The sequence below is a fragment of the Branchiostoma lanceolatum genome, chromosome 6, assembly GCF_035083965.1.
Source record: "Branchiostoma lanceolatum isolate klBraLanc5 chromosome 6, klBraLanc5.hap2, whole genome shotgun sequence".
NCBI classification, from domain to species: Eukaryota; Metazoa; Chordata; class Leptocardii; order Amphioxiformes; family Branchiostomatidae; genus Branchiostoma; species Branchiostoma lanceolatum.
Window position 1 is genome coordinate 22,996,642 of NC_089727.1, and position 25,288 is coordinate 23,021,929.

A 25,288-nucleotide genomic window follows, 5' to 3' on the forward strand; every position below is an offset into this window, starting at 1 on the left:
TTATCATCAAACAAGAAATAAGTCTTTCGGTAAACGACCTCCCTTTGTGAAAACAATGATTTTTGTATTTTTAAGGTTGACTTGCAATATTTTTCTAATCTAGAAAGGGAAGATTATATGACTCTGAAACTAAATCATCAGCATATAGTAAACAAGGAACTTTCATACAGTGTAGCATGGGAGAATTACAAGAAGAATGATCAGATTCTGAAGCCATGTCACTAATGAATAAGTGGAACAATGTTGGACTAAGATTGCAGCCTTGTCGAACCTCACAGTTAGTTATAAATAATAACTTTATTGCAAGTTCATGCCCGAAGGCTAATTGCAGACAAACAAGTACATGGAAATACATGGGAATCAAAAATAGTTATCTAGTCTACTGTGAAAGTTCTAAGTTAACTAAGGTTGACTATGGTTGTGGTTGGGTTTGACTTCTTTTTTGAAGGCAGTGGAAAATGAAGAGACCCACGTTTTGTATCGTAAGTGGGTTTGTTGATTTTAGTAGTGATATGGATTTTTGTAAGCTATTCAAATGGTGAAAGCTAGGGGAATTAACGGAAGCTGTTTGATATAATTCGTTTCTTTCAGCGTCATATAGAGGGCATTGGCCAATGAAATGTATTTCATTTTCCACTGCGTTCATTGCACAAAACTTACACATTCTCTCGTGAGCGGGCAGCTTTTTATATCTACCCTTTTCTATTTCTAGTGGATGTGCGCTTATTCGTATCTTACACATAGCTGACCGTTGATCAAAATCTTTGTTGGAAAGCTTTCTAGATATTTTTCCATTGAGTATTCTGTTTTAACATTCCTATAAAATCTTAACTTACTGTCATCGATAGATAATTTATAAAGAAAACTTTGAATGTAAATATCGGTCAGCCTTTTTCTCAACAATGTACATATATGTTGTATGTCTAGATCGAGATTGTTGGCGTTCCAGATAAAGGAGTATCCGCTACTGTCAAGCACATCTTTCACATGTTGTAACCAGTTTTTCTTGTTGCTATTCACTTGGAAAGACTGTTGATACAATAGAGCATCTACTTGTAAAGGATGAGTCAAAGGATCGAGTTGTCTGAGGCGCAACCAGTACTTAACTATGCGGATTGACACATCTAAATCTACCGGAACACTACAAGCTCTGCTTTACTTGCTATGTTACTGGAATTTCTGTGCACTCCAAGAATATTTTTGCAGAAACGGTTCTGTATAGTTTCAATCGGACAACCTGTCATTCAAATGGTCCTTGCCCCAAACTTCACTGCCATATAACATACTAGTAATAGATTTAACACACATCAAATATTCTTAACAGAGCCTTTGGGGACAAAGGTGAGCGAAAGAGCGGTTTGAGGCTAAAAAGAGCTTTACGTGCTTTTAAGGACAACTGTTTTTTTACTGAGGAAAAAGTGCCTGATGAGGACAACAATAGTCCCAGATAACAATAAGAATTTGTTATTTCGATACTATCTGAGCCAAAGGAAAATTTCGAATTTTTTACTTATCGTCCAGATTTGTTAAAAATTACAACTTAAGTTTTCTTCATGTTTACTCGTAGTTTCCATTTTGTGCAGAACATGTTCAGTCTGTCCAAGGCACGTTGTAATCCCTTTTCCGACTCTGAAAATATCACGACATCATCTGCCTATAATAAACAAGGAACAAGTAAATTGTGTTGAGTGGGGGGTTCGCATTCGGGATTATCCAAATCTTTGACTAAATCATTTATGAATAGGTATCGGTTAGACCACCGTTTTCTTGGATACAATTTGGAGAACATATCTTTACTTACCTTACTTACCTTACTAGAACTCTCTTCAAGCCAAGGTGGGAACAATAGCTGCTGTATAAAAGCTAATTAGCGGCAAGATACTAATGGCGAATCTTCTCTCCCGGAAAAATGTTCGCACCTGTCCGAGAGCACCGTCATTCTGCGTTCGACAGTTTCAAATTACAATATTATGGCAATGTATCATCACTATTAGTGAGAAAATATAACATATATAGCATTCGTGCAAAGGTAATCCATGATATTATCGGAATAACAGAAACAAAGGATGGTTTATAGTTCTGTCAGATTGGTTTCAATTAACTCGTATCGAAAAATTCCGGTTTTACGTGAACTCGATACATACCCAGTGCCCTAAGCAGGGTACAGAAAAAAAAGAAAACATGGCAATGTCTTTTTTGGTGACGCCTCAGGGGCGAGCCTAATGGTATAGCAAGGTCCTTTGGTATAGTATTGTGTGCAATTTGCAAGAATTCTAGGAACTGCACAGGCATTTGTCTCCAGAAATCTTTATCCCATAAGAATGTTTGGAATGAGTCAGCAGTACGAAGGATAGAAAGTGGTCATGCAGTCCCCTGGGGGCATTCCTCCTAGATATACATGAATGGTGATGACCAATTTAAGACCTCAGATCTACAGTAATATTGTTCTTTTATAAAACAGTGTGTGGCTGTTACAATGTTTTTTAGATGTCTTAATGTTTTAAGATGTCTGTCTGAATAATTTTGCCTGCAACTGTACTAGATGATTATCCTGCCACTATCCTGCTCATATAATCCTGTGCAATTCCAAGAATTGTCAGAGACACATTTTTACAAAATGACACTTCTGTGGATTAAGAAGGCATTTCATTAGGACTCCAGGAATTCCTGGTATTCCATTGGGACTGGAGTTCCTGGCATGCCAGTGTGACCAATGTGACTCGAATTCCATCCTGGCATTCCATAGGAATTCCTGAGCTAACAACACCTATCAGTGCCTAAAGCAGGGTACAGTAAAAATTAAAACAACCTCCGTCGCCATGGCAATGTCTTTTTGTCATTGCCAATCTTGTTCCATTTACATGTACAATCTTGTTTGCCATGTTACTCCTGAACTAGTAGTTGTACCACAAGAAAGCTCTTTGTAGATTAACTTGGAAGAATTTTAAATCCATTTTAGAAGCTGGTGTATCCTTCTCAGATGGGTTATGCAATATAGGTGGATAGGTAGTAAACATCTTGTGACAAAAGATTACAAAAAAAGTCAATGGGTTGCCATTTAAACTGGTCTGCAGTTTAAAAAGCTGTTCTAGAAATAGTGGAGGGTGCTGGTGATGGTGAGTACATTCTTGTCTGCTACCCTTGTTTTTGTAGAAGGACATAATTATACCTTTCTTCCAGAAATATGAACTTGTGATTAAAACCTTTTCTTACATCTCATTTTAATGTAACAGTGACTGCTGTGGCAGTGGCTTACACTGATGGCAATTCATGGGTCATAAAATGTTGACAATGTGAACAGACGTTGAAGAGACAAATCATTCTATTTGCTTTACCAGAGTCAATTCTCTGTCAGAAGTCAGAATTGACTCTGGTAAAGCAAATAAGCTGATTTGTCTCACGGAGAAGGTTTTCAGATAATAATATTTGAAATAAAGGTGACTCTGAATGTAGATCTAACTGCACAAATAGCTCTTTGTTTAGAACAATTTGCAAACATCTATGTAATTGTTTCAGAGTTGGAACATGTTCCAACAATTTTCAACATGGTAGATTTGGGTAATTGCCCCCATAAAAGTAGGTGCTAATCAAGCTCCATTGTCTTCCTCTCATATTTTTAGATTTCACTGCTGGACACCAGTGGCTCTTTTGTGTCGAGTTGTCTATGCATGACCCTGTTCATACTAAGTCGCCCGAATCGCTGAAATCGCCAAAGCCGCATTGATGTGGCCTAGTATGAACGCTCCAATTCGCATGTGAAAACGCCCGATGCGCATTGCAGCCAATCAGCCGACTTGGCCGCATTCCGGCTTAGTATGAACGCTCCAAGTCGCTCGATGCGCATCGGGCGCATTACTTTGAAAATTGACCCGGACATGGTTCAAGGGGTCATACTACTCGCATGCGACGTCAGCCTTGATTTCCGCTTATTTGCCGCCATAATACGATGTTCGCCTACCTCCTAGCTTGTTGGAACATTTCACGGAAATATGGCAGAATCGGGCGATTTTGGCGTCTAGGATGACGAAGAGACACGCGTGCCCATGGCCATCTTCGGGGATGTGGGGATACAGACGAAACTTAGCGATCCCGTCGGAACAAGAGTGTGTATGACGAAGTAGCAATTTTACAACTCGCGCTCATTCGACCCCTGGTGTGAAGGAATGCGGCTTCGGCGATTTGGGCGCTGCTTAGTATGAACTGGGTCCATGGCACCCAGGGATAATTCTCTATACTTTGCAGGGACGTGTGAAGTAGTCAGTTACACAATGTTTTTAGCAGGCCTGGTTTTTAGAATGTTTGAACAAATGGTGAAACTATGTTGCAACAGTTTAGAAACTAATACAAATGACATGTTCAATGTTCATAAATTTTCTAACACATTGGAACACATCAAATAAATGTTAGAGATTGTTTAGATAGATTGTTACAAAGATTTTGAAAATGTTAGAACAAAAGGCAACAAACACCCACGCAGTAATGTGGAATTGACTCTGACACACATGAGAACCACATTCCTAAAGGGTTCATCATAAATGTAGAGTGCAATATTTGTAGTAGTTAACAAAGTTGTTAACATAAAAACCTAATAAATGGGAAGTTTTCTTGCAATTCAATCCCAGAAAGTATTGAAGTAATAAATTCATTTACAATCATGAAATGAGGAAATAAAAAAAGATATGTGTACAGCAAGGAGGTCTACATGTAGGGGCGAAGGTGCCCCTCATAAGTGTACATTAATTTAGTGCTTCTTGATAATGGGCATTAGCAATATTGGGTTGAAAGGTACTTCTATACATTGTATCAAACATTTGGAATGACAGTTTACAATTGAATGTTGATTCATATAATTACTTCCCAGCATTGATTTCTATATTCTGTGACTTTTCTTCAACCTCAGCAGAAGTTTGAAAAATTACTGCTGTGCAGCCTGCTTATGCACCTTGCACAGTTCCACCATCATGGCAGACAGGTACGGGTTCCCCCCATGTTCCTGGATCTGCTGCAGTGCTTGTTGCTCAAGCTCTGTTAACACTTCTTTGGTGTACTCAAATGATCCTAACTTCTCTAAGTAAGCCACACAGTATTTCTTCACGTCTAAATCGGTAGTCTTCTGACGGAGTATACTGAGAATCTGCGTGGTGCCCTGTTCGTGGTGTACACCATGGATGATTGGGAACGAGAACTTTCCCTCTGTAAGATCCTCGCAGTAGCTCTTGTTCTCGGTGTACTCTTTGGACATGAGATTGGCGAAGTCATCCCTTATTTGGAAGTACAGGCCGAGCGTGTCGGACAGTGGCACAAAGTCACTCTTGTTGTCGCTGAACAGCTGCATCAGCTTCACCGCCAGCCCAAACAGTCCACCTGTCTTCTTCTTGACCATGACCCTGTATTCCCCTTCCGTCGGACATGTGGTGGTGTCCCTCCAGTAGATGTCCATTCCCTGGCCCTGGTGGAGCTCTAACAGCTGTTCAGTGAAGATGCGGGTACATTCGGGGTGGTTTAACATCAGTACTGTTGCTAGTCCTTTGAAGTACACATAATTGGCACAGTTGATGGTGTGAGCTGTGCCATAGATACTGTGAGCTACAGGGATGCCCCTCCTGAGTTTGGAGTTGTCCTCGATGTCGTCAATGAGCAGGCTGGCATTATGTAACATTTGCACAACATTACTGATGGTCTGTAGCTTGTCCTGTGAGATCTGCAGCCAGTAGTTGAACGCTTCTATCAGCTGCAGCCTGATCTAAAATGTGAAACAATCAAACATGTAGCGTTTGTTACATTTTATTCTGAAATAGGGTTGAATAACAAGTTGTTGAAAATATGAAACTCTCATCTTACCAAAGACTATTGTAGTATTTGCTCATTAAAAAAAAAAAAAAAGGCGGGCAAAAAAAACAAGATATCCACATTTTCAAACTTGAATATCATAAAGCATGTAAGAAGAATTGAAGAGATAAAACATGGTATTACCATCAACAAGTATTCAATAATACAGTAACTAACATTGATGTCAACATTAAAGACATCATACGTTCTCTCCGCCATATTGCTGTCCTGACTGTCTGACTGAATTGTCAGTCAGACATTTAAACAATGGTCCACTCAAACCACATGCCAGTAGTTACTTCATCTGAATCTCTTACCCGATTTGTTAGTAGTTCACAGATTGGATTACACGTTATTGATAATAATGGCACAGCAATGACAGACTACAGTCAAACCTGCCCAAGGCGACCACCCGTTGGACCGAGCAAAAACGGTCGCGATGGACAGGTGGTCGCCATGAAGAGGATTCCACTCCTGGTTTCCAGGTCGAGGTTTTCAAATACAGTACGTAAAAGGATGGAAAATTATGTGAATTTAGACAGCATGACCCCCACCAGGTTCAATTCTCATTGACAGAAAGATCCTACAAAAATTATATTTTCCGTTATCGTTGTAATAATTGTATACCACTACACCGTGTACAAATTTTCGTCATAATTTTGACTACAAAACGGAACGGTGTGATTTCGCCGCGCCGCCAAGCTCGGTGCGACCGCATTGAAAGGTATAAGTCAGTGCAGCAGAACACATAGCGTCCAATAAAGGTTTGTGAGATTCATGGAAATAAAAAGAAAATCAGAATATTAATTTTCATCAATAACAGTATTCGTAAATGTTCATACACAAAAGCATCGTATTCTAGAAAGGTCAGCGGTACACCAAATCCGGGCCGCGCCAAATCCAAGATGGCGTCGGGACCAAGGAACAACATTTCTCGCCCGATGTTTTGCCCGCCGCGAAGTCATTTTTCGGCGGAATTTAGTAAGACACAGACACATTTTTGTTGAAAATACAAGAAATAGACAGTAATTTCTGTGAAATCTGACTTTTTGATGCCATGCACTACGTATTCGTTTTGAAAATTGAGTTTAAACCGAACTGAGTTTGCGGTAAACTATAAGATTACGGCGATAGGCACAACAACATCACAAACATTTGTCTTTACTGACTGTTTATAGGGGGAACGTTTTATTAAAACACTTCATGGAGGAATCGATGCTATAACATTGCTAATAATTTCCATATATTTTTGTCCTTATTTTTGTCCTTCAAAGTCTTGAAAACATTTCCGTGAAATCCGACAGCAAAATGATCCGATGTCACCACACGCTTGAAAATTAGGCGGCCGTCATGGGCAGGTATTGTGCTCTGTGCGGTCCCAATTCGTGGCGGTCGCGGTCGCGTTGGACGGGTGGTCGCCTTGGGCAGGCAGCTTAATGCTTGTGCCTATGGGTAAAATTTTCGGGACCGAGAAAAAGCGGTCGCCATGGCCAGGTGGTCGCGTTGAAAAGGTGGTCGCCTAGGCAGGTTTGACTGTAATTCCAATTAGAAGGTTTGGTATGAGGGCTGCACTACTAGTACTAGTATGTCTTCCTGTAATTTGGTGATGAGGAGCAATCTTATTATAGCTTGTACAATGTATATACAATGATTGTACAACACATTTGTATGGATTTTTCACGGTCCCCAGAAAGTGCGAAATGGAACGAAATGGAACAAACTAAAACAACATAATTATGTTACATTATGAAATGAAATACCAGTAGATAGCGAATATAAGGAGTAGACCGGAACAGGAAGCATTTTGAATACAGAAGTGAGTGGTAAATACATAATATAACATATTCTATTTCTTGAATCTATGTGATAATATTAAATACAACATTTTTTCCGCGTTTGTGTGGCTAGATTCTTCCCTGAAAATAGGGGCGCCGCGTGCAAAGAGATCCGCCGCTCTTCCTTGTGTTTACCAACGATCTGCAAATGAACTGCTGCAAATAGCAGGGAAAACAAGCAAACGGAAGTTAGGACCAGTCTCCAACCAGACCCAATAGATTGCAAAGACCCTATCCAACTGAAAGAAGGAGCTTGTAATGCAGTCTAAGGTCTGGAACAAGTCGGTCTGAACAAAGGCTATTAACATCTAATTGTTACCTAATCAAACTGTGCTTCTGTAAGTGAGTTTATTACTCTCTGTCCGCACGGGCGTGCGGCGCCATGCCGGGCTGTCACGGTTCGGCTGCGCACCGTCTGACACCTCCAGACCGCGACTGAGAGGCCGTCCACTTTGGTAGAGCTGTACCGCGAAAATTAAACTACCCAGGAAAAATAAACTTAATGTTGCCAGCAAAAAAGACTTGGTCTCTTTTCCAAAATCAATTTGTTACGAAGATCGCTACCAAAACTGCTTCAATCGTCACAAAATGATGATCGTCACAGCTGAAATGCGAGGGCGAAATTCTTACGTTTTTTATGTTTACGTTTTTCCTTGTTTTTTTCCCGATGACTTTCTTCGATTGAGTCTTGAAAAACGTTTTCAAAGGCACCGATTCTTCGCAAGCATAACAATAGCAAAGCGAGATAAGGCCGTCATTGGACAGGAAGACGGCCCTCTGGTGGAAACGCTGCGGACAGGCGGGCACTTGTAATATCTAGTAATAGTGGCTTGAACCTGAAACAGTAAACATTGTCTACGAATGTTTTTGTAAGAACGGTTTTCCATGATGCCACAAACATCACCGATGGGTGAAAGAAACTGCTATTGTGAGAGCTTTTTACTAGGCTCAACCAAGTCTTGGCTCAACCAAGGCGCGAACCTCCCACTGGGACGTGCGCGGGTGACTGGGCTTGTCCCAGAAATCGGTCATAAAAAGATTAGTACCCCGGACATTCGTACGGCTGTTAGCATTACAACGAGGAGGGGCAGCAACACCTTTATTGAATAGAAATGCCCCGCCCTGTTTGAGTTATCGCAGATCTTGGGTTGCAAAACTTCCTCTGCCAGTTTGATACGGTCTTTATGCAACCTATAGATCTGCTTGGAGATTAGTTAGGACCACATTATACAGAAGTTGGTGGTAACATTGCATCTCCAAGAGGGCATGAGGCAAGCGTAATTTTAATATTCAATATACAGCGTGTTTGCGTGTTGTAAGCTTGGCTGGGAGCAGAGCTTGGGTAGCGCAGCGGAGCTTGTGTAGCGGACGGAAGCTAAAAAGGCTGGTACTCAGGCTAAGACATCTCAGGACACAGTGAGTGAAATCAGTAAGCGCCAGAGAGGCCCCTCTCATGTTTGGGCAGACTTGATTTGACTGTGTACACCATGGTAGTGCATTACTGTACAATGTACTGTACTACTGTACCAGGAGATCATTTTCCTTATAGCAGAACCGAACCCGCGTAAACCTCCTTTGGGTGAATGTAGTAAGTTTCTAGGACGCGGATTCAGCTCTGCCATAAAAGAATGTGCCAGATGATCACGTCAGTACTGCACCGCCAAAACCAACTGCTATGTGCGCCTACGTGTCTGTAGCCCTTGCCGGGTCCCTGTGTGGTTTCCGACTAGATGTACGTAAAGACGCCGGTCTTTTATGATTGTAGCAGTAAATGAATATACTGCTGCCGGGAACCTAAAACCACCGGCAACATGTCATCCTTGATGGGAAATCAAATCCCCGCGAACTTAAAATGCATTCACAGTAAAAAGACAGTGTACAGGTAGAGACCATGCAATTTCATGAGTATAGCTTGCTGTCTGCCAAAGCGTAATGCCGACTCGTTCCGTGACCCGCCCGGGACCTCCCATACGATCGCTATCTACGTGATTGTCAATGGAGACCACCTTCTTTTGTTACTCAAAACAATTTTAAACAAATTAGCGGTATTGTGCCTCTACACAGGAAGTTATTGGCTCATTTGTCCCGCGTTTGCCAATTTTTAGCGCGCCTTTTTAGTTGTCAATGTTTGAAAAAATTTGGTACAGTTATTCGGCATTGGTGACCATGCGCCGTTCAGATATGCAGAGTCACTAACAATAGAGAGAATGGGAACCGGTTTGGGATTTGGGGATTTGGTGCAATTAAATGGAGTGTGCTTTAATCCGTTGTGCAATTATGTGGCTTCTACTGTACATGTGGTGTCATCCTGGATTATTCCATATTCTACAGTCACTGAGTAATTCAGCTGAGTTGAAGTTTTTCAATCGTCAGTTGTGGGAGCTCAGGAACTTGAACATAAGTTGTGACCTTGCAGTTTTTATATTTAAATATAGAAGCTTATTAGTCAGGGTTCAAAATACAATTAAGCAACTTGCAAGTAAAAATGATATGCAAGTCGAAAATACCGGTGGATCGTGTAAGGTCGATGGAAGATGTGGTAGTAATTGGTTTATTGATAAAAAACATGGAACAAAACGGCATTGCAGTATGGAGACTGAATTGTGCCGTAGCTTACAATCACGTATGCAGTTAAGTCGACACGATAATATTTCTATGTACAAGTAGCGTGGTTAACAGTTCAGACTTCTCAATAATCGTCGAGACGTTGACCAACACAATTAAAAGCTGTATCTATGTTCGATCATCATCATCATCGTTCATCCGGATTCACTCCGGTAAAATACAGTCAATAAAGTTTTTCCAGTACAATATGTTCGATATTACTAATATAAAAGCAAGGTTACTGTCATCCAGAATACTAATAACGGGTCAGTTTTTTTTTGGTCCACCAAGAAGTTGAGCCAGTGCAGGTTTCGCACTCATGGTGTAACGTTTAGTACCCCTGGCTTTAGAGCTGGAGTGAGTTCCTCAACAGTCTGCCGTGCTGTTCACCTCGAGTCGGAGGTAGCCAGGAACAGAAACGTGGCGATTGTCTCACTTTGTTTGCAAAGCTCACGCAGAGGTCGTGCCTGCGGTCAGAAAGAGTTTGCAGATTTAATGCTCTCAGTGTGTCCGTATACGAGGTATACTGGCGACCCAATATGATCTTACAGGCACATTTCTGAATGTGATCCAGTCTGTTGATTTGGCTGTTGTTGAGGGCGGCGTTGAAACGCAACTGGGGCTGTATACTCGAGGAGCGGTCGAACATACCCGCGATAGATGGCCGTCAGGTCCTCTGTCGGAAGGCCAGCTCGGCGCAATCGGCACAGTAGAAAGAGGCGCTTGCTCCCCTTTGATACCATACTGTCCACTTGTGCGTCCCATCCCAGGTCGGACTGGATCTGAAGTCCAAGAAGTCTGGCTTGTGTTACTAGGGTGAGTGCTTGGCCTCCCAGTGTAAGGACTGGGGGAGGTGGGGGTCGTTGCATAAAGCAAATCTGTAGAACTTTGCACTTCTTGGGATTCAGCATATGGTTTCTCTCTGACCAGTCGTCTAACTCGTGTAAGTTGTTCTGCATGATTGAAGGTGAGTAGACAGGTCGGATTTCCCCCAGGTTTAGATAATCGACATACTTCCAGTAGTCGCTGTTTAGTGTCCCAGCATCGTTGATCATGGCCAAGAAGATCAAAGGCCCTAGCAAAGTTCCCTGAGCCACCCCACAGGTGAGTGCCTCCCAATGTGATAGTGACAAGTCCATGTTGGTAACGTAGTACCCGCTGTCTACGGCCCGACACAAAACTGCATACCCAGGGCAGAAGGGAAGACCGCGCCCCCATTTGTACGAGTTTTGTGATAGCTGTTGCGTGGTAGACTCTGTCAAGATCCGACCAAAGATTTGGCCCCAAAATTCGGCAAGACAGGCAAAAAATGACTGGTTCATTTTAGCAATATTACCCATTAAAATACCATGCATGGTGTTGTTTCACCTCTGGTGTAGGTTTTTTAAAAGGTCCCTAACCCGCTAAAAATGCAGAAATTTCGCAACAAAAACTGCTAGGACAAGAGCGTGACTGTGTCAGTACTCAATAAAAATTGGTCTCTACCTGTACAAGTAAGTCTACCAGCAAAATTTGGCACTCAAAATCAAGGAAATACTGTTTCAGAGGGTCAAGATTTGTTTAGTGTGGGAATAAACATTGTCACCCCCAAACATAAAATCAATAGTTTTGATGCAGAAATTGTTTAATCAAAATTGTTACCATCGGTTGGGAAGCCTCATGATTTAATGCAATCAGCTGTAAAAACCCAAAGGGGCAAGTACTAGTATGCCGCTCCCGGGATTCAAACTCACGCCGATCCCAATCCGCACGGCTTGGGAAATCAACGCGCTGGGTAAGGGGAAAACCCTGTATAGGTACCCGTACCCGTATAGGTAACCGTATGGGTATACCGGTATACCCCATTTGGGGCCCCAACAAGCCAGGAAACACGCTATGACGGCCGCCATATGGGGCACCCAGAACGGCTGTTTTTTTACGGTCTCCACATTGATAGAAGACACAAACAGTTGACTATACTAGGTCAGAAAAAAGCTGAACAATCATATTTTACGATCTTTTGATTTCTATGAAGGATGGAGGTTTGTAAAATATGGAATTTGCGAAGTTCGTACACAGTGCTCGGGTATACACTGGAAACATGTCGGGAACACATAGTCACGCTTCTCTGGGAATGTATCGGGAAACGTTAACAGTTGTCCTCCGGATTTTTAATAGGCTGGTCGGAGCACCATCGGTGTTGCATCGGTCGATGTACATTTCCCGACATACACACGGTGATTTTTCGATGGTCTCGAAATTCCTGATAAGAAACCCATGTTTCCCGACAAATTTGTCGGTAATACGTCGTTTCTTTTTCCCACAGACTTCCGATGCCGGTCGTCAAGGCAACAAGTAACAAACACGGCGAGGGGACTCCCCGGCTTGGATGAAACTATGGCAACGGCGTTGATTGACGGGTAGCCGCGGTACTGGTTACCATGGACACTGCATGATTGACAGCCGAGAGACAAGCACATGATCGTCGCGGCACGCAGCTTAATAAAAAGGAAACTTCAGACGATAATCGATCAGCTGTTCTCCAGCACCATATTTGATATTTACGGATGTTAACTTTTATTGCTTGGTTAAAAGACTTAGTTTGTACGTAGTTTGTAGTAGAACGTGCCGAACTCGCTGTACTGTTTGTTTTGTCAATAAAGCTTTTATTACAACCGGCAAAAAAAATATATTAAAAGGAACGATATTTCTGTAGAATTCTGTAATCGGTAAGTATGGGAAGCATAGTTAAGATATTATAAACGAGGAAACATCGATAAGTTCTCAATAACCAAGGAAATTCATTTAAAGGACGCGGAAGTATAAACCCGGAATCGAACCTACAGCTCGCGGCGCCGTACGGCAGCCATTTGTTCGTAAACGCAAGCGGCGTATCGCGGTGAGCTAAATATTGCGGCGAGGTAACAATACCTTCAAACCACTTTAATACAAACGGCCCATAACGTGGGGTTCCACAGCTGCAGTCCGTAATGACTATACTTGCATTGTTCTACGGTCGAACGTTACGTGTTTCTGTTTGTTTTGTTCAATTCTATTTTAACATGTCACACATTTCGTTTCATTAATTAATATCAGTTGGTCGTCGTTCGCTAACAAAGTGATAATATGAACAATTGACGCGATTTTTTTTAACAGACGATAAGTGCTCATATCATATACACGATCGAACGAGCGTAATTTGAATAGCGCTGATAGCTCACCTGGTAGTTTTGTTGTCCATCAATCCTAACCAGGCAAGATTTACAGGTTCGAGCCCATCGATTAATTTCTATGTTTTATTTTTCACTGTTACAGTCAACATTACTTTAATTTATTTTTATCTTTTATGATGTTATGTTTATATTACCATGTTTGATGTTTTGTTATTCTTAATTTTTTTTTTACATCCATCTCTATCTGCTTCCTTGATGAAGGCCTCCGGTCTCTGGGTGTTGTCCTTGCACTTCTACTAGTTGACTCGTCGTTTTGTTCTGACGGCGTCTTTGCCAACGCTAACAAAGCACGTGAGCCATCATCATATATCTTTCCTAGCCTAGTTGGGACACTGGAAAAGAAAAAAAAATGGTTGTTACATGTACTTACAATTGGAAACAAAAGCGATGCATTTTTATTGAAACTAGAAAACATCCCAACAGTTTGTGAACAAACGTTCTTTTTTAATTTTTCGTGGAGCCGTCAACTTCTAATGGCCCAAATCGCTGCACTTTGCGCAGAAATATGCGCTGATTTTTGCGCTACTTAGTGCTTGCAATTGGTTTAACTGTGGCAAGAATCACCAGTAAGACTGGGAGGAATATTTCAATATTCCATAATCATATTCGTTAAATGAAAATAAATTGACAATATAATTCCGAATCCCATAGTCAGTCCATAGTCACTAGTCAAGTCGCAGCATGTTTTTGAACGTTACAAATAAAGGCGCTTATCCAGTGCGAGATTCAGTTAAAGTAATGCAATGTTTGAAAAAACCTTATTGATATAACCATCATAACACCCCGGTTACCATCTAGGAGTACTAAATTAAGGCAATACGTTTCTTCTCAGTAGTCATTCGTTTCTCAGTAGTCCTTCGTTTGCCGTCGGTGACAAGAAATGTATACGGGCAAGACGAAAGTTTCGGATGCTGGACAACTGAGCTGCATCGACAAAGTTCGTTATCTCTTTTAATGTTTGCAACTTTCATTTCGTAGTTTGATTGTATTTCCTGATTTCTTTCAGCAATTTACATTATCATATTATTTCAGTATTTCTTCTCTTGTTAACATACTGCGTATCAAATTACCGTGGTCCGGAAAAATGCAGCCGATGGTGGTTAATCCGTCTCGATGCTCGAACTCCTGTGGACCAGCTTCAAGTTCAATGCTTTGATTACTGTCATTTTGTTAATAAAATATAATCCGTGAAAATTTTATGTGAGTTCCTGTTAGCTTTCCGAACTTGTTAGTTCCTGGGAACGTCAGGTGTTAGTGTTAGTGACATGAAACAAACAGTTGGAAAAAACCAACACCGAAACAAATCAATACGAAAGCAAACTGAACGGGAACAAAAGGAATAAATTAATGAACAAATGTCTTTTCATTAAGATGGATCGATCTGTCCGGAAAGTCCGTCCCCATCCTCAAGCACGGCCGGTATAACTAGCACGCCGGTTGTCACGAATCTGAAAAGACGAATATGGAATACATGAGATCTAGCTATATACAGCATAATGTGGCGGTCAGCTATCCACGAATAACAATAGCGGCGGAGTTTTTAAAAAAAGGACCCCAAACAAAATTATCTACCAACACAGTAATCATACAATGACCTGGTTTGCCTTTTGACGAAAATACATCAAGGAAAATTTACGGTAATTAGAAAACAATGGAAAAAAATGTCTAACTCGTCCGACGAGATATTGCTACAATATCGTAATAATCGGGACCTGACACACATCATGACCGCGAGTGACCTCTTGCGTGAAAACCGACACATGCCCGACATTCGTCGGTAATATATACGAAGGCTATCGGGAAAGTCACGGGCGAACTCCATTGATTTGGTCTGATTTCTAGATCTGTATCGGGTTCAACATCGGTAAAAGTTGCAGTGAAAAACCGACAGAAATCTGGTACTATTCCGTTACCAATACGACTAGCCGTGGCGACTAACGAAGGGTGTTTTGGCTTGATATTACTCTTATATCCGACCTCCCCGCCCCGAGCACTGTGGAACGTGCGAGCCCCGATCTCGGAGACTTTTCAACTAAAACCCGCTCTGAAATGAAATAGAAAAAACACCAAAACTATCAATCTTCCCGCTCTTCATTATCTTCAGATGCAATACTCACGATCTGTTTGGCTGGAGCTGCCAGTAAACCTGCGTAAAACCTACAGGAAATGCCGTTCTCGATGCACGGAAGGTCTGCCATGGCACATGTGCGAATTAGCCGCTTAGACGGAAAGTAACCACTTATTGCGACACAAAATTTACGGCCATTCGGCGTGATTTGTCTGAAAATGCATTGCTCGGTCTCTATCTTTAGCGTGAGGCGTTTGCTGTAGGTTTCAGAACGGGTTTACTTGAAAGGTCTCCGAGATCGGTGCTCGCACGTTCTGACAGTCGCTCCGTACAAACTAAGCAACTTCGCAAATTCCGTATATTCCAAACCTCCGTCCTTCATAGAAATCAAAAGATCGTAAAATATGATTGTTCAGCTATTTTCTGACCGAGTATAGTCAACTGTTTGTGTCTAACTGTATATCAATGTGGAGACCGTAAAAAAACAGCCGTTCTGGGTGCCCCATATGGCGGCCGTCATAGCGTGTTTCCTGGCTTGTTGTGGCCCCAAATGGGGTATACCGGTATACCTATACAGGTATACGGGTACGGGTACCTATACAGGGTTTTCCCCCTACCCCAACGCGCTAACCACTAGGCTAAAAGGTCTGTTAGTGGAGGTTGATCCCCACTGTTACAGTACTCCCCCTTTTCTTTCCAGACTCATCCCGAGTCTCCGAGTACGACATAATTTCCCTCTGTGATCTGATCGTTACTCACAGGGCCGGCGTGGGAGCCACTGTAAAAACCCAAAGGGTGCGAGAACGCTGCTCCCGGGATTAGAACCCGCGCCAATCTCGATCCGCACGGCTTGGGAATTTAACGTGCTAACCACTAGGCTAAAAGGTCCGGACCCGTTAGACTGGTCAGTTGATCCCCACTGTTACACAGCTCTGAGAATTCAACGTAATTCGTAATCGGCGGGCAGCAAAAAAATTGCGTAATTCGTAATCACTACCCCTCTATGCAGGCCCCCAGTTAGCGACAGTCGCCTACTTAGCCTGGAAACCATACCATCGGAGCTCCTCGGTATCTCTACGGCGCTGGGAGTGGTGCTCGCCCACCCAGACAGATTACTCTCACCTCTCAAATAAATGTACCGGTACGTTTATTTTTTTTGGCCTCAACATCCGCCCGGTACTTTCTTATTTTAGACGGTACGTTTATTATTTTTCCTAAAATTGGGATTTTGCTAACCAGAAATCCCTCTAAAATCTAAATTCTAGGTTTTTCTGCCCATACATGTGTTGTATTTCCCCGGTATTTTTGCTAGTAATTCGCTATTTTTTCGGCCTAGCGGCGTTGATTTCCCCACCGCTATGAGTATGACTGGCGGCGGTCTTTGTGAAATCCTTGCGGCACTCGTAACATATCGGTCGATCGCTATGACGTTACAATGTTAACGTTGTTATTGGGGGAAAATAAGACGCAACACTGACATTTCAAAATACAATTTTCATGTAAATAACTTTGACAGTCTCTGTTTACATCGTAAACCAAAGCACGCTGATCAAACGTTAATTAAAACGTTAGCCTTGGTTAGACTTGCACAGGGAAGAATTTGATGACCGCTATCGGCAGCATGGCGGAAGAATAATTCGTTCACAGAAGATACATTACACGCAAAAACAACAATTATAACTTAACTTCCCTTGTGATATGTGTTTTGAGGCCGTAAAATCTAAGAACGGCACAAAACGAGCGGTAACAACAGCATGTTTTGCCATTGAAACATGGCGGCGGCACCATCAGGCATGGTGACAGTAAAACTAGCAGCATATTGAATAGTGCAGATTACGATCTTTAAAATGATACCGTAAACGCGTGGAAAATATTATATTTTGCGGCAACGATAGACACAGAATCTTATCTATATTCTAGGGATTTGTATTTTAGAATAACCATAAGATTTTCCAAATTTAGCGGTAAAGGGCCGTTTCGTGCGTCGCGTGCACTGCGAAACTGTGATACTTTTTAATGATATGAAATAAACCAAATCATCATCATCTATTGTTAAAATGTAATCGGTAATTTTTTTGTATGTGCGGCCTGAGACGCTGCGCTACTTTTACAGTCGAGCTCTGTTCAGTATTGTGGGCTCAACCGCGGGAACTCGAAATCCGAGCGTCTCACAAAAACTTTGTTCTCGACGCTATGGAGCAAGAGTTTATGGACATAAACCATTTTTTGGTGTTCATATTTGGGGGGGGGGTAATGTCTTTAGAAAATTTAGCTATCTGATGATTTTGATTTTATGTCAGTAATGATAAAAGATAATGAAATTCATGTAACAATTTTCCTTGATCACTTGCTGCAAGTTCCAAGTAGAAAATGCAGATACAAGTTGTATCATGTACATTTTCACTTGTTGAATTTGAAGCACCGTGGCCCCCTATGCCCAATTTTTCAACATTACTATTATATTTTATCGAAGTGGCGAGGAAGATCATCATGATTTGAACAAGCGTACAGTAATTCTGTTCAATATTCATATACAGTCAAACCTGCCTAGGCGACCACCTTTTCAACGCGACCACCTGACCATGGCCACCGCTTTTTCTCGGTCCGGAAAATTTTCCCCATAGGCACAAGCATTAAGCGGCCTGCCCAAGGCGACCACCCGTCCAACGCGACCACGACCGCCACGAATTGGGACCGCACAGAGCACAATCCCTGGCCATGGCGACCGCGTTTTTCCAGCGTGTGGTGACATCGAATTTTGCTGTCGGATTTCGCGGAAATGTTTTTAAGACCTTGACGGAAAAAGATATATGAATAGCATTGATTCCTCCATGAAGTGTTTTGATAAAATGTCCCCACTATAAACATTGTAAATACAAAGGATTGTGAATACTTAAATATCGATGTTGTTGTGCCCATCGTAAATTTATTGTTTACCGCAAGCTCGGTTCGGTTTGAACTCAATTTTCAAAACGATCACATAGTGCATGGCGTCAAAACGTCAGATTTCTCAGAAATTACTATCCATTTCTTGTATTTTCAACAAAAAATGTGTCTCTGTCTTACTAAATTCCGCCGGAAAATGACTTAGCGGAGGGCAAAACGTTGGTCAAGACATGTTGTTCCTTGGTCCGCAACGCCATCTTTGTTTCAGCGCGGCATAACTCTGACTTTTCTAAATCACGACGCTTCTGTGTATGAATATCGTCATTGATAAATATTAATATTCTTATATTCTTGTTATTTCCATGACTCACATAAACCTTTATTGGGCGATGCTTGCTTGTAATCGCCGACGCTGTGCGTTCTGCTCCAGTGTTACCTTTCGATGCGGTCGCGTGGCTCGGCGGCGGTATCACAAATTCCCGTTTTCAGCCTTCAGTTGTCAGATCGAAAACTTTTTGCCGCTTAAATCCAGCGGTCGGCGCCCAAAAGAAGGCTGGGGTCAGCAAGTGTTTTCTAGGGATTGATGGCTTTAAAACCTAGATTTTATGTGTGTGTGTACTCTTACTTAAACGTAACGTGTGAATGTGGGAGGGCGCTGGGAGATCGATCATCGAGGCAGACATTTTTTTTATAGTCAAAATTATGACGAACATTTGTAACGAACGATGTAACGGTATACAAATATTACAACGATAACAGAAAATGTAATTTCTGTAGGATCTTTCTGTCAATGAGAATTGAACCTTGTGGGGGTCATGCTGTCTAAAATCACATAATTTTTCATCCATCTACGTAGTACACTGTATTTCAACACCTCGACCTGGAAACATGATATGATTGGAATCCTCTTCATGGCGACCACCTGTCCATCGCGACCGTTTTTGCTCGGTCCCCCGGGTGGTCGCCTTGGGCAGGTTTGACTGTACTTAATACTAGTAGGTATCATCAGGTCCTCAGGTATAATTGAATAGATGCAACCTACCTGCTTATTATCTTATTTCCCTCGGACAGTCGTGTGCACACAGTTTACCTCGACTGTCAATTTTGAAATTTTCCGGGGGGTACTTTTATTTCAGATTATTAGATTTTGAAGATTTTTCCGGGGGGTACTTATATTCTAGGGGGTACTTCTATTTGAGAGGTGAGAGTAGCCCGCTCAGGGGTGGGTTTACGGGCTTGGCTTGATTAGTAAGTAGAGCTGTGTACCTAAAAAAATTTTAGGTACAGGTACAGGTACCGGTACAGAGGTTCAGGTACAGGTCCGGACCTGAACCTGTACCTGAACTACTAGTTAAAATTATGGTCGATCTTAAACAATGAAAGAAGCATGTTTGAACAGCACAAGTGCTATTATCTATTAAAGACAAGTTTGTAGTGCCTCCACTACATTTAACCATGGCATTGCAATGTTTACATTTTGCTGTGTTTCCGACAGTTTCCCCCATGCTCTTTGTCATATGTTCCCAAACTTTGGAACGGGCATGTCAAATTACCAGTCTGATCAGGCTAGCATGAAAACAAAACTGACAGGTACCCTACTAATAGACCAATCAAACCACAGAAAAATGATTGCATCAGGCCGGTAACTGATTTCAACCAATCATATCGCTAAGTGACTGGCCGCAATTTGTTACAGTTATGGGCCGCCGCATGATAGTAGGCGGTATCAGTTTCACTTTCAGTTCTCACAAAGTCACCAAACCCCAACATCAAAAGAAACCTCACTTATAGCACAAGTGTTAAACAAGTAAATTGTCTGATAATACAGAAGGGAAAAAATATACATTGTGGGAGATTTAGAACCCGACTGTCTTCCCTCAGCCAATCAGAAGCAGGGATTTCTTGTGACTAAATCCACATAGTAGGGTCCCCCAAGTGCCAGGGGTGTACTAACTAACCTGTCAATCAGACTATCAAGGAGACGCCCATGCACTAACCAACCTGTCAATCAGACTAACACAGAGACACTACCTTTCAGAAGGAAACCAAAGGGATTACTAGACAGCCTTGTCCATATACCAGTTTATTCAACTTCAAACAACAACAATTTCCGAAACACCGTGACTACATGAAAGAAGGGAAAACAAGGAATTTCTCATACTTATTGATCATTTCCAGTTCTAAAACAGTCTACAACATCTAAACTTTCGACAAAGTCTTGGCAAATAAACTGAAGGAAAATGGCAGTCATTTTCAAAAACAGTCTACAAATTACAATCTGAAGTTTCAACAAACTCATGGCAAATATAGTGAAAGAATCTGGGGGTTAACAAAATCAGTTTGATCTTGACATTTTCACAATGAACAACAGAATCAAACTTACGGTTTAGATCAAGACGGGTTCACAAACTGAAAGAGGCCATCTCGGCTTAAGGAGCCTGCTAAGTGAAATCCTGACCGAGAGAGCACAAAATGCACACTGAAAGAGCCAGAGGTAAAATTTTAGCAACCAGATTGGATAAAATCATCACATGATACTTCTCCACCAGGGCCTGACCCAGACAACCTGCCCTAGAAGGTGTCAGTTTTTCTTATTCAATTTTGGCGCCAGCAATTTGAATGACAGAAACAGGCTGGATTGTTTTCTTTTAATCATGCAGCAACACTTACATTGGTCCCACTAAGGTCAGAGGTGCTAGAAGATTCGTCATGGTCTGGCCATGGAAGCTTCTACTTTTTAACTTCCTTCCTTTGGCTTTTTGCTACAAACACCTTCACATCAACAAAAATGTTTGATATATATATTTGTATTATATGCTTCGGAAAGACAGTCGGGTTCTAAAATAGATAGGACCCGGGAACTGTATCACTATGTGGTAATTCACATAGCCATACAGTTCCCGGGTCCTATCTATTACGTAGTGCATAATTTTCTTAGTATGGGTGAGAAATCCCAAGCCGTTTGTGCTTCAATGTTGCCTTTTGTGAAACAAAAGCACTGATTAGTTTCTCAGAGTCAGCCACAGAACCCGGCGCCGGTGTGTCTGGGGAGGCGTGGCCACCGTCTCAGAGCATGGGCCACGTGTGTTTATTTTGGGTGTTGCCAGGGAGAACTGGGCTTGCTGGAGTCTGGGGAGGTCTGGGAGGGTGGTCAACGATTTAGCTCACGTGCCACATATGTTACTGTTGCCTGGGAGTTGGGTATACTGTTTGCAGGGGGAGCAGTGTGTTTTTGCACACTGCTTTAAAACTTTTTGTGACAATTACAATGTCTAGATTATGACTCACTGTTGTCTATGCATGTCTACAAAGTAATCTACTATATTGAAGTGCATTGTGCACTTATACAATTCTGATATTGGAACATTATTTACAGTACAAAGAGATGTTTACCCTACTAAGTAACTTGAACTGTTCCGGGAATTCCCGAGAAACACAGTGGGGCTGGAACGTGATGAATGGGCATGAATGGGCACTTGGGACGCAAGTGTTGCTTTGTGAATGGAATTATACCCCACTCCCTGTTTTAAATGTTACTATTCTTGAGGTAGGCACTAGCAATGTTGTGGTCTGTTCCAAGAAGTATGTATGCATGTATAAACAGTGTAACAGTGTAAGTATATGTTTGATTTTGGCCAGTATCGGTACAGTACCGATATTACAACTTCCGGTATTTTTTGACCTGTACCTGATTGATAATACCGATACTGTATCGGTACTGTGTACCGGTACCCGGGAGTGAGTAGTCCCGGCAAAGAGGCGATAACTCTATATGCCAGCTAAGACAGGCTGACAGAAACGTGTTAATATAGCAGACAGGGCTGGTGCCTGCCTACTATGAAAATCTATCACGATGAATATTTGTTACATAGCCGCGGCGACTGTTGATGTCGGACAACTCGGCCCATTACCAACTCGGCCCAGTCAACTCGGCCCATTTCCCTAGTCAACTCGGCCCATCTCCATAGTCAACTCGGCCCATCTCCATAGTCAACTCGGCCCAAAAACCTTAAAGTCAACAGTTTGAAGTTCTCTGACAAAAAGACGTGGTCTGTTAGACTCTGTATTAAATCAAGTTGATTGCCTATAAACGCCGGTGGTATGGGTCTCCAAAAACCTCAAATTAAGTGAAGAGGGTCTGCATGGGGGGGGGGGTCCTGGCAACGCTTATCGGTAGATTCAGGCCGGCCGATAAAGCTTAACGGTAAATTCAGGCCGGCCGACAACGCTTAACGGTAAATTCAGCAGATTTAGAACATGAGTTACCCCTGAAGATGACGGTTGATTGCCACTCGTCGCCCTGATCTTGTGGCAAGAGACCTGGTACGCCATGCATTCTTTCACGCCTGCTCCGAACCCTTTAAATTCGGCGGCGAATGATATCTCTGTTTGTGAAAAAATACAGAAGAGTTTCAGCTTGACCTTTGGGGGGCCGACGCCCTCCTGACAATATTTTTCGCCGAAGGCCTGACATGCACCCGGCCGGGATAATTTTAAGATCTTGAACCGTGAAACGCTTAATTTCCTGAATTTTGAGGGGAAACCTTTGATGGTAGAGTGAAAAACAGACAGAAGTGTTCCAGCTTGAATTTTTTGGGGGTGGGGGCGCCCTCCCGACATATTTTCGCCGGAGCCGCATGCTCCCTGGAGAAAATTTTGAAATCTTGACTCACTGAAACGCTATTTCCTGCGTAAGGCCACACCAACTTACTCTTATGGATGACATCCGCGCGCGCATTGATTTTTGCCTGTTGTAAAAAAAAAATCACCTCCTCCAAGGCTACACGGAACTCCGGAACTTGCTGACTTAGATTGCCGCAAAAGGCTAGCAATGTGCCGGCTTATCGGAAAACTGGGGCGTATTTGTGGATTGGTATGCCATCGATGTTGGCTAGGGGGATCTTGCGTTTCCACAGTTGTACGAGAGGATCCAGACAATTGCAAACACGACCTATCCAGAGTGGCTCTCACACGTTTCTTTTGCAATAATGAGAGACATGGGAGAGGAATTGAGGGATTGGCAGAGGTCTCACAGTGAGATTTGTGAGCGTAAACCATGGAATGCTTAATATAAAGTTCAACGCCATGTATGTTGAAACTGCCCTTATGGGTGTATATGAGTACTAGTATTCTCATCAGTCATATATCATCCACAGTCCTTGGAGCCAAATATCTTCTAATAGTATACTTCTTTGGTCGTTCTTGTCAATATATTAAAAATCAATCACTTGCGCTGAGTCTGCTATGATGAACAAGACAACCTACATGTACGCAATACCAGTATTGTTCGCAATACCAGCTTTGTACTAGTAGTCCTGTGGTTTAGCAGCATTTTTTTTTTTGCTGGATTTTCTTTTTTTTCGCCCGCGCGTATTAGTTTTGGGGTCTCCAGAGGATGTCATCCATAAAATCAAGATGGTGTGGCCTAACGAGGAATTACTCAATAACACTTAACGTTGAATTCAGGGTGACAAATAACGCACTACATATACGTAGAATTAAAACGACTAGTAACGCTTCACGATTAATATACCGATAATGCTTAACGGTAAATTCAGGGCGGCCGGCAACAATTAACGGTGAATTAAAATCGCTCGTAATGCTTAACGAAAAAGGGCATGCAGACCCTCAGTCAACAGTTCAAAGTTTTCTGACAAAAAAACACGGTCTCTATGAAAATTATGTTGATTGCCTATTAAAAGCAAGTCGAAGTTGTCTGACAATTACGCAAGGAGATATTGTTACTTATTACATGTACATGTATTGTATGTTACTACCCGGGACACGGCGGGTAAACATTAAAATTGAACATGTACATAGCGGTATTAATTAGTATTTAGATGTTGTTAGATATCAAATTTCTGTTACCACTGTAACTATTCTTCTGCTTGTCACCATGACCTGTACTTAGCTCATCAGAGCATAAACGTGCAATAAAGGTCTTTCATTCATAATTTCACTCATTAAAAATTGCAGTCAGGAGGTTGTGGTTTAGAAGGTGAGTGTTCTTTTGTTTTATTTTGTGGAAATTTGGCGATGGGCCGAGTTGACCACCGCGATGGGCCGAGTTGACCAGATTTGCAATGGGCCGAGTTGGAAATGGGCCGAGTTGTCCTGATACCCGACTGTTGCAGGGCTATCTTTTGCCAATTCAACAATGAAGAGCGGTCTAAAATGGAACAGTCCTACCTGACCGAAAATTCTACTCTACTCTACTCTACTCTACTTTGCCGGCAGTTTGATATAAAAATACCTGTTTCCCGGGGACCTGACAGATGTACTCATAAGGCTCCATCAGAATCTGTTCTGACACCTCTCCCCTCTCAGATAAAACGTGGAGTTTTTCCGTCGCCATATTTTCCTGGAACTTCTTCTTATGGTATAAGTACACAGTATTTCGCCGCGACCGCCGGAGTCTGTGACGTAGAGGTAAGAAAATAGTGCGCCCTAAATCTTGAACCGTATGTAAAAACGTTGACGTGAGTGCCAGCGAGGCACGAAATTTACTGTATGGTAGTATAATAAGTGGGCTTTCAGATCGTAGGAATGAGATTGTGAAGTTTTTCCATTCGGCGTATAAATGCGCGTGACCTTTGCAGCTGCCTGCCGAGGTGAGTCGGCTTCACTTCCGCATGACCCCATATCAAAGTGGCCGTCAAATTGTTATTAAACCATAACTTTTTTTGGTTTTCACTTATTTTGTAGATCGTACCCTCGACTTCAATATATTCGTTTGTCGTGATTTTGTAGGGTACCCTACTATGATTTTATCCACGTCGATGTGGGTCACTTTGGGGTCCTTAACTATAGAAGCCCCCATAGGCCGAAAACTGTGTTCTGCTACCTTGAAACCG

At 42.1% G+C, this 25,288-nt stretch overlaps 1 protein-coding gene across 2 annotated transcripts; it reads right to left on the minus strand.

Annotated features, from left to right (window-relative positions):
* Positions 1-278: 278 nt before the first annotated feature.
* On the minus strand, positions 279-25,288 carry LOC136437068 (geranylgeranyl pyrophosphate synthase-like). Of its 2 annotated transcripts, XM_066431534.1 has the most exons (3): positions 24,688-25,288; positions 22,701-22,819; positions 279-5,743 (listed from the first exon to the last, which is right to left on the minus strand). In XM_066431534.1, exons 2-3 carry the CDS (start codon positions 22,764-22,766, stop codon positions 4,916-4,918), a joined length of 894 nt encoding a protein of 297 aa, XP_066287631.1. In that variant the 5' UTR covers positions 22,767-22,819; positions 24,688-25,288; the 3' UTR covers positions 279-4,915. The 2 variants fall into 2 exon arrangements, with proteins under 2 accessions (XP_066287631.1, XP_066287630.1); XM_066431533.1 differs by lacking the exon at positions 22,701-22,819 and having other exon boundaries at positions 24,688-25,278.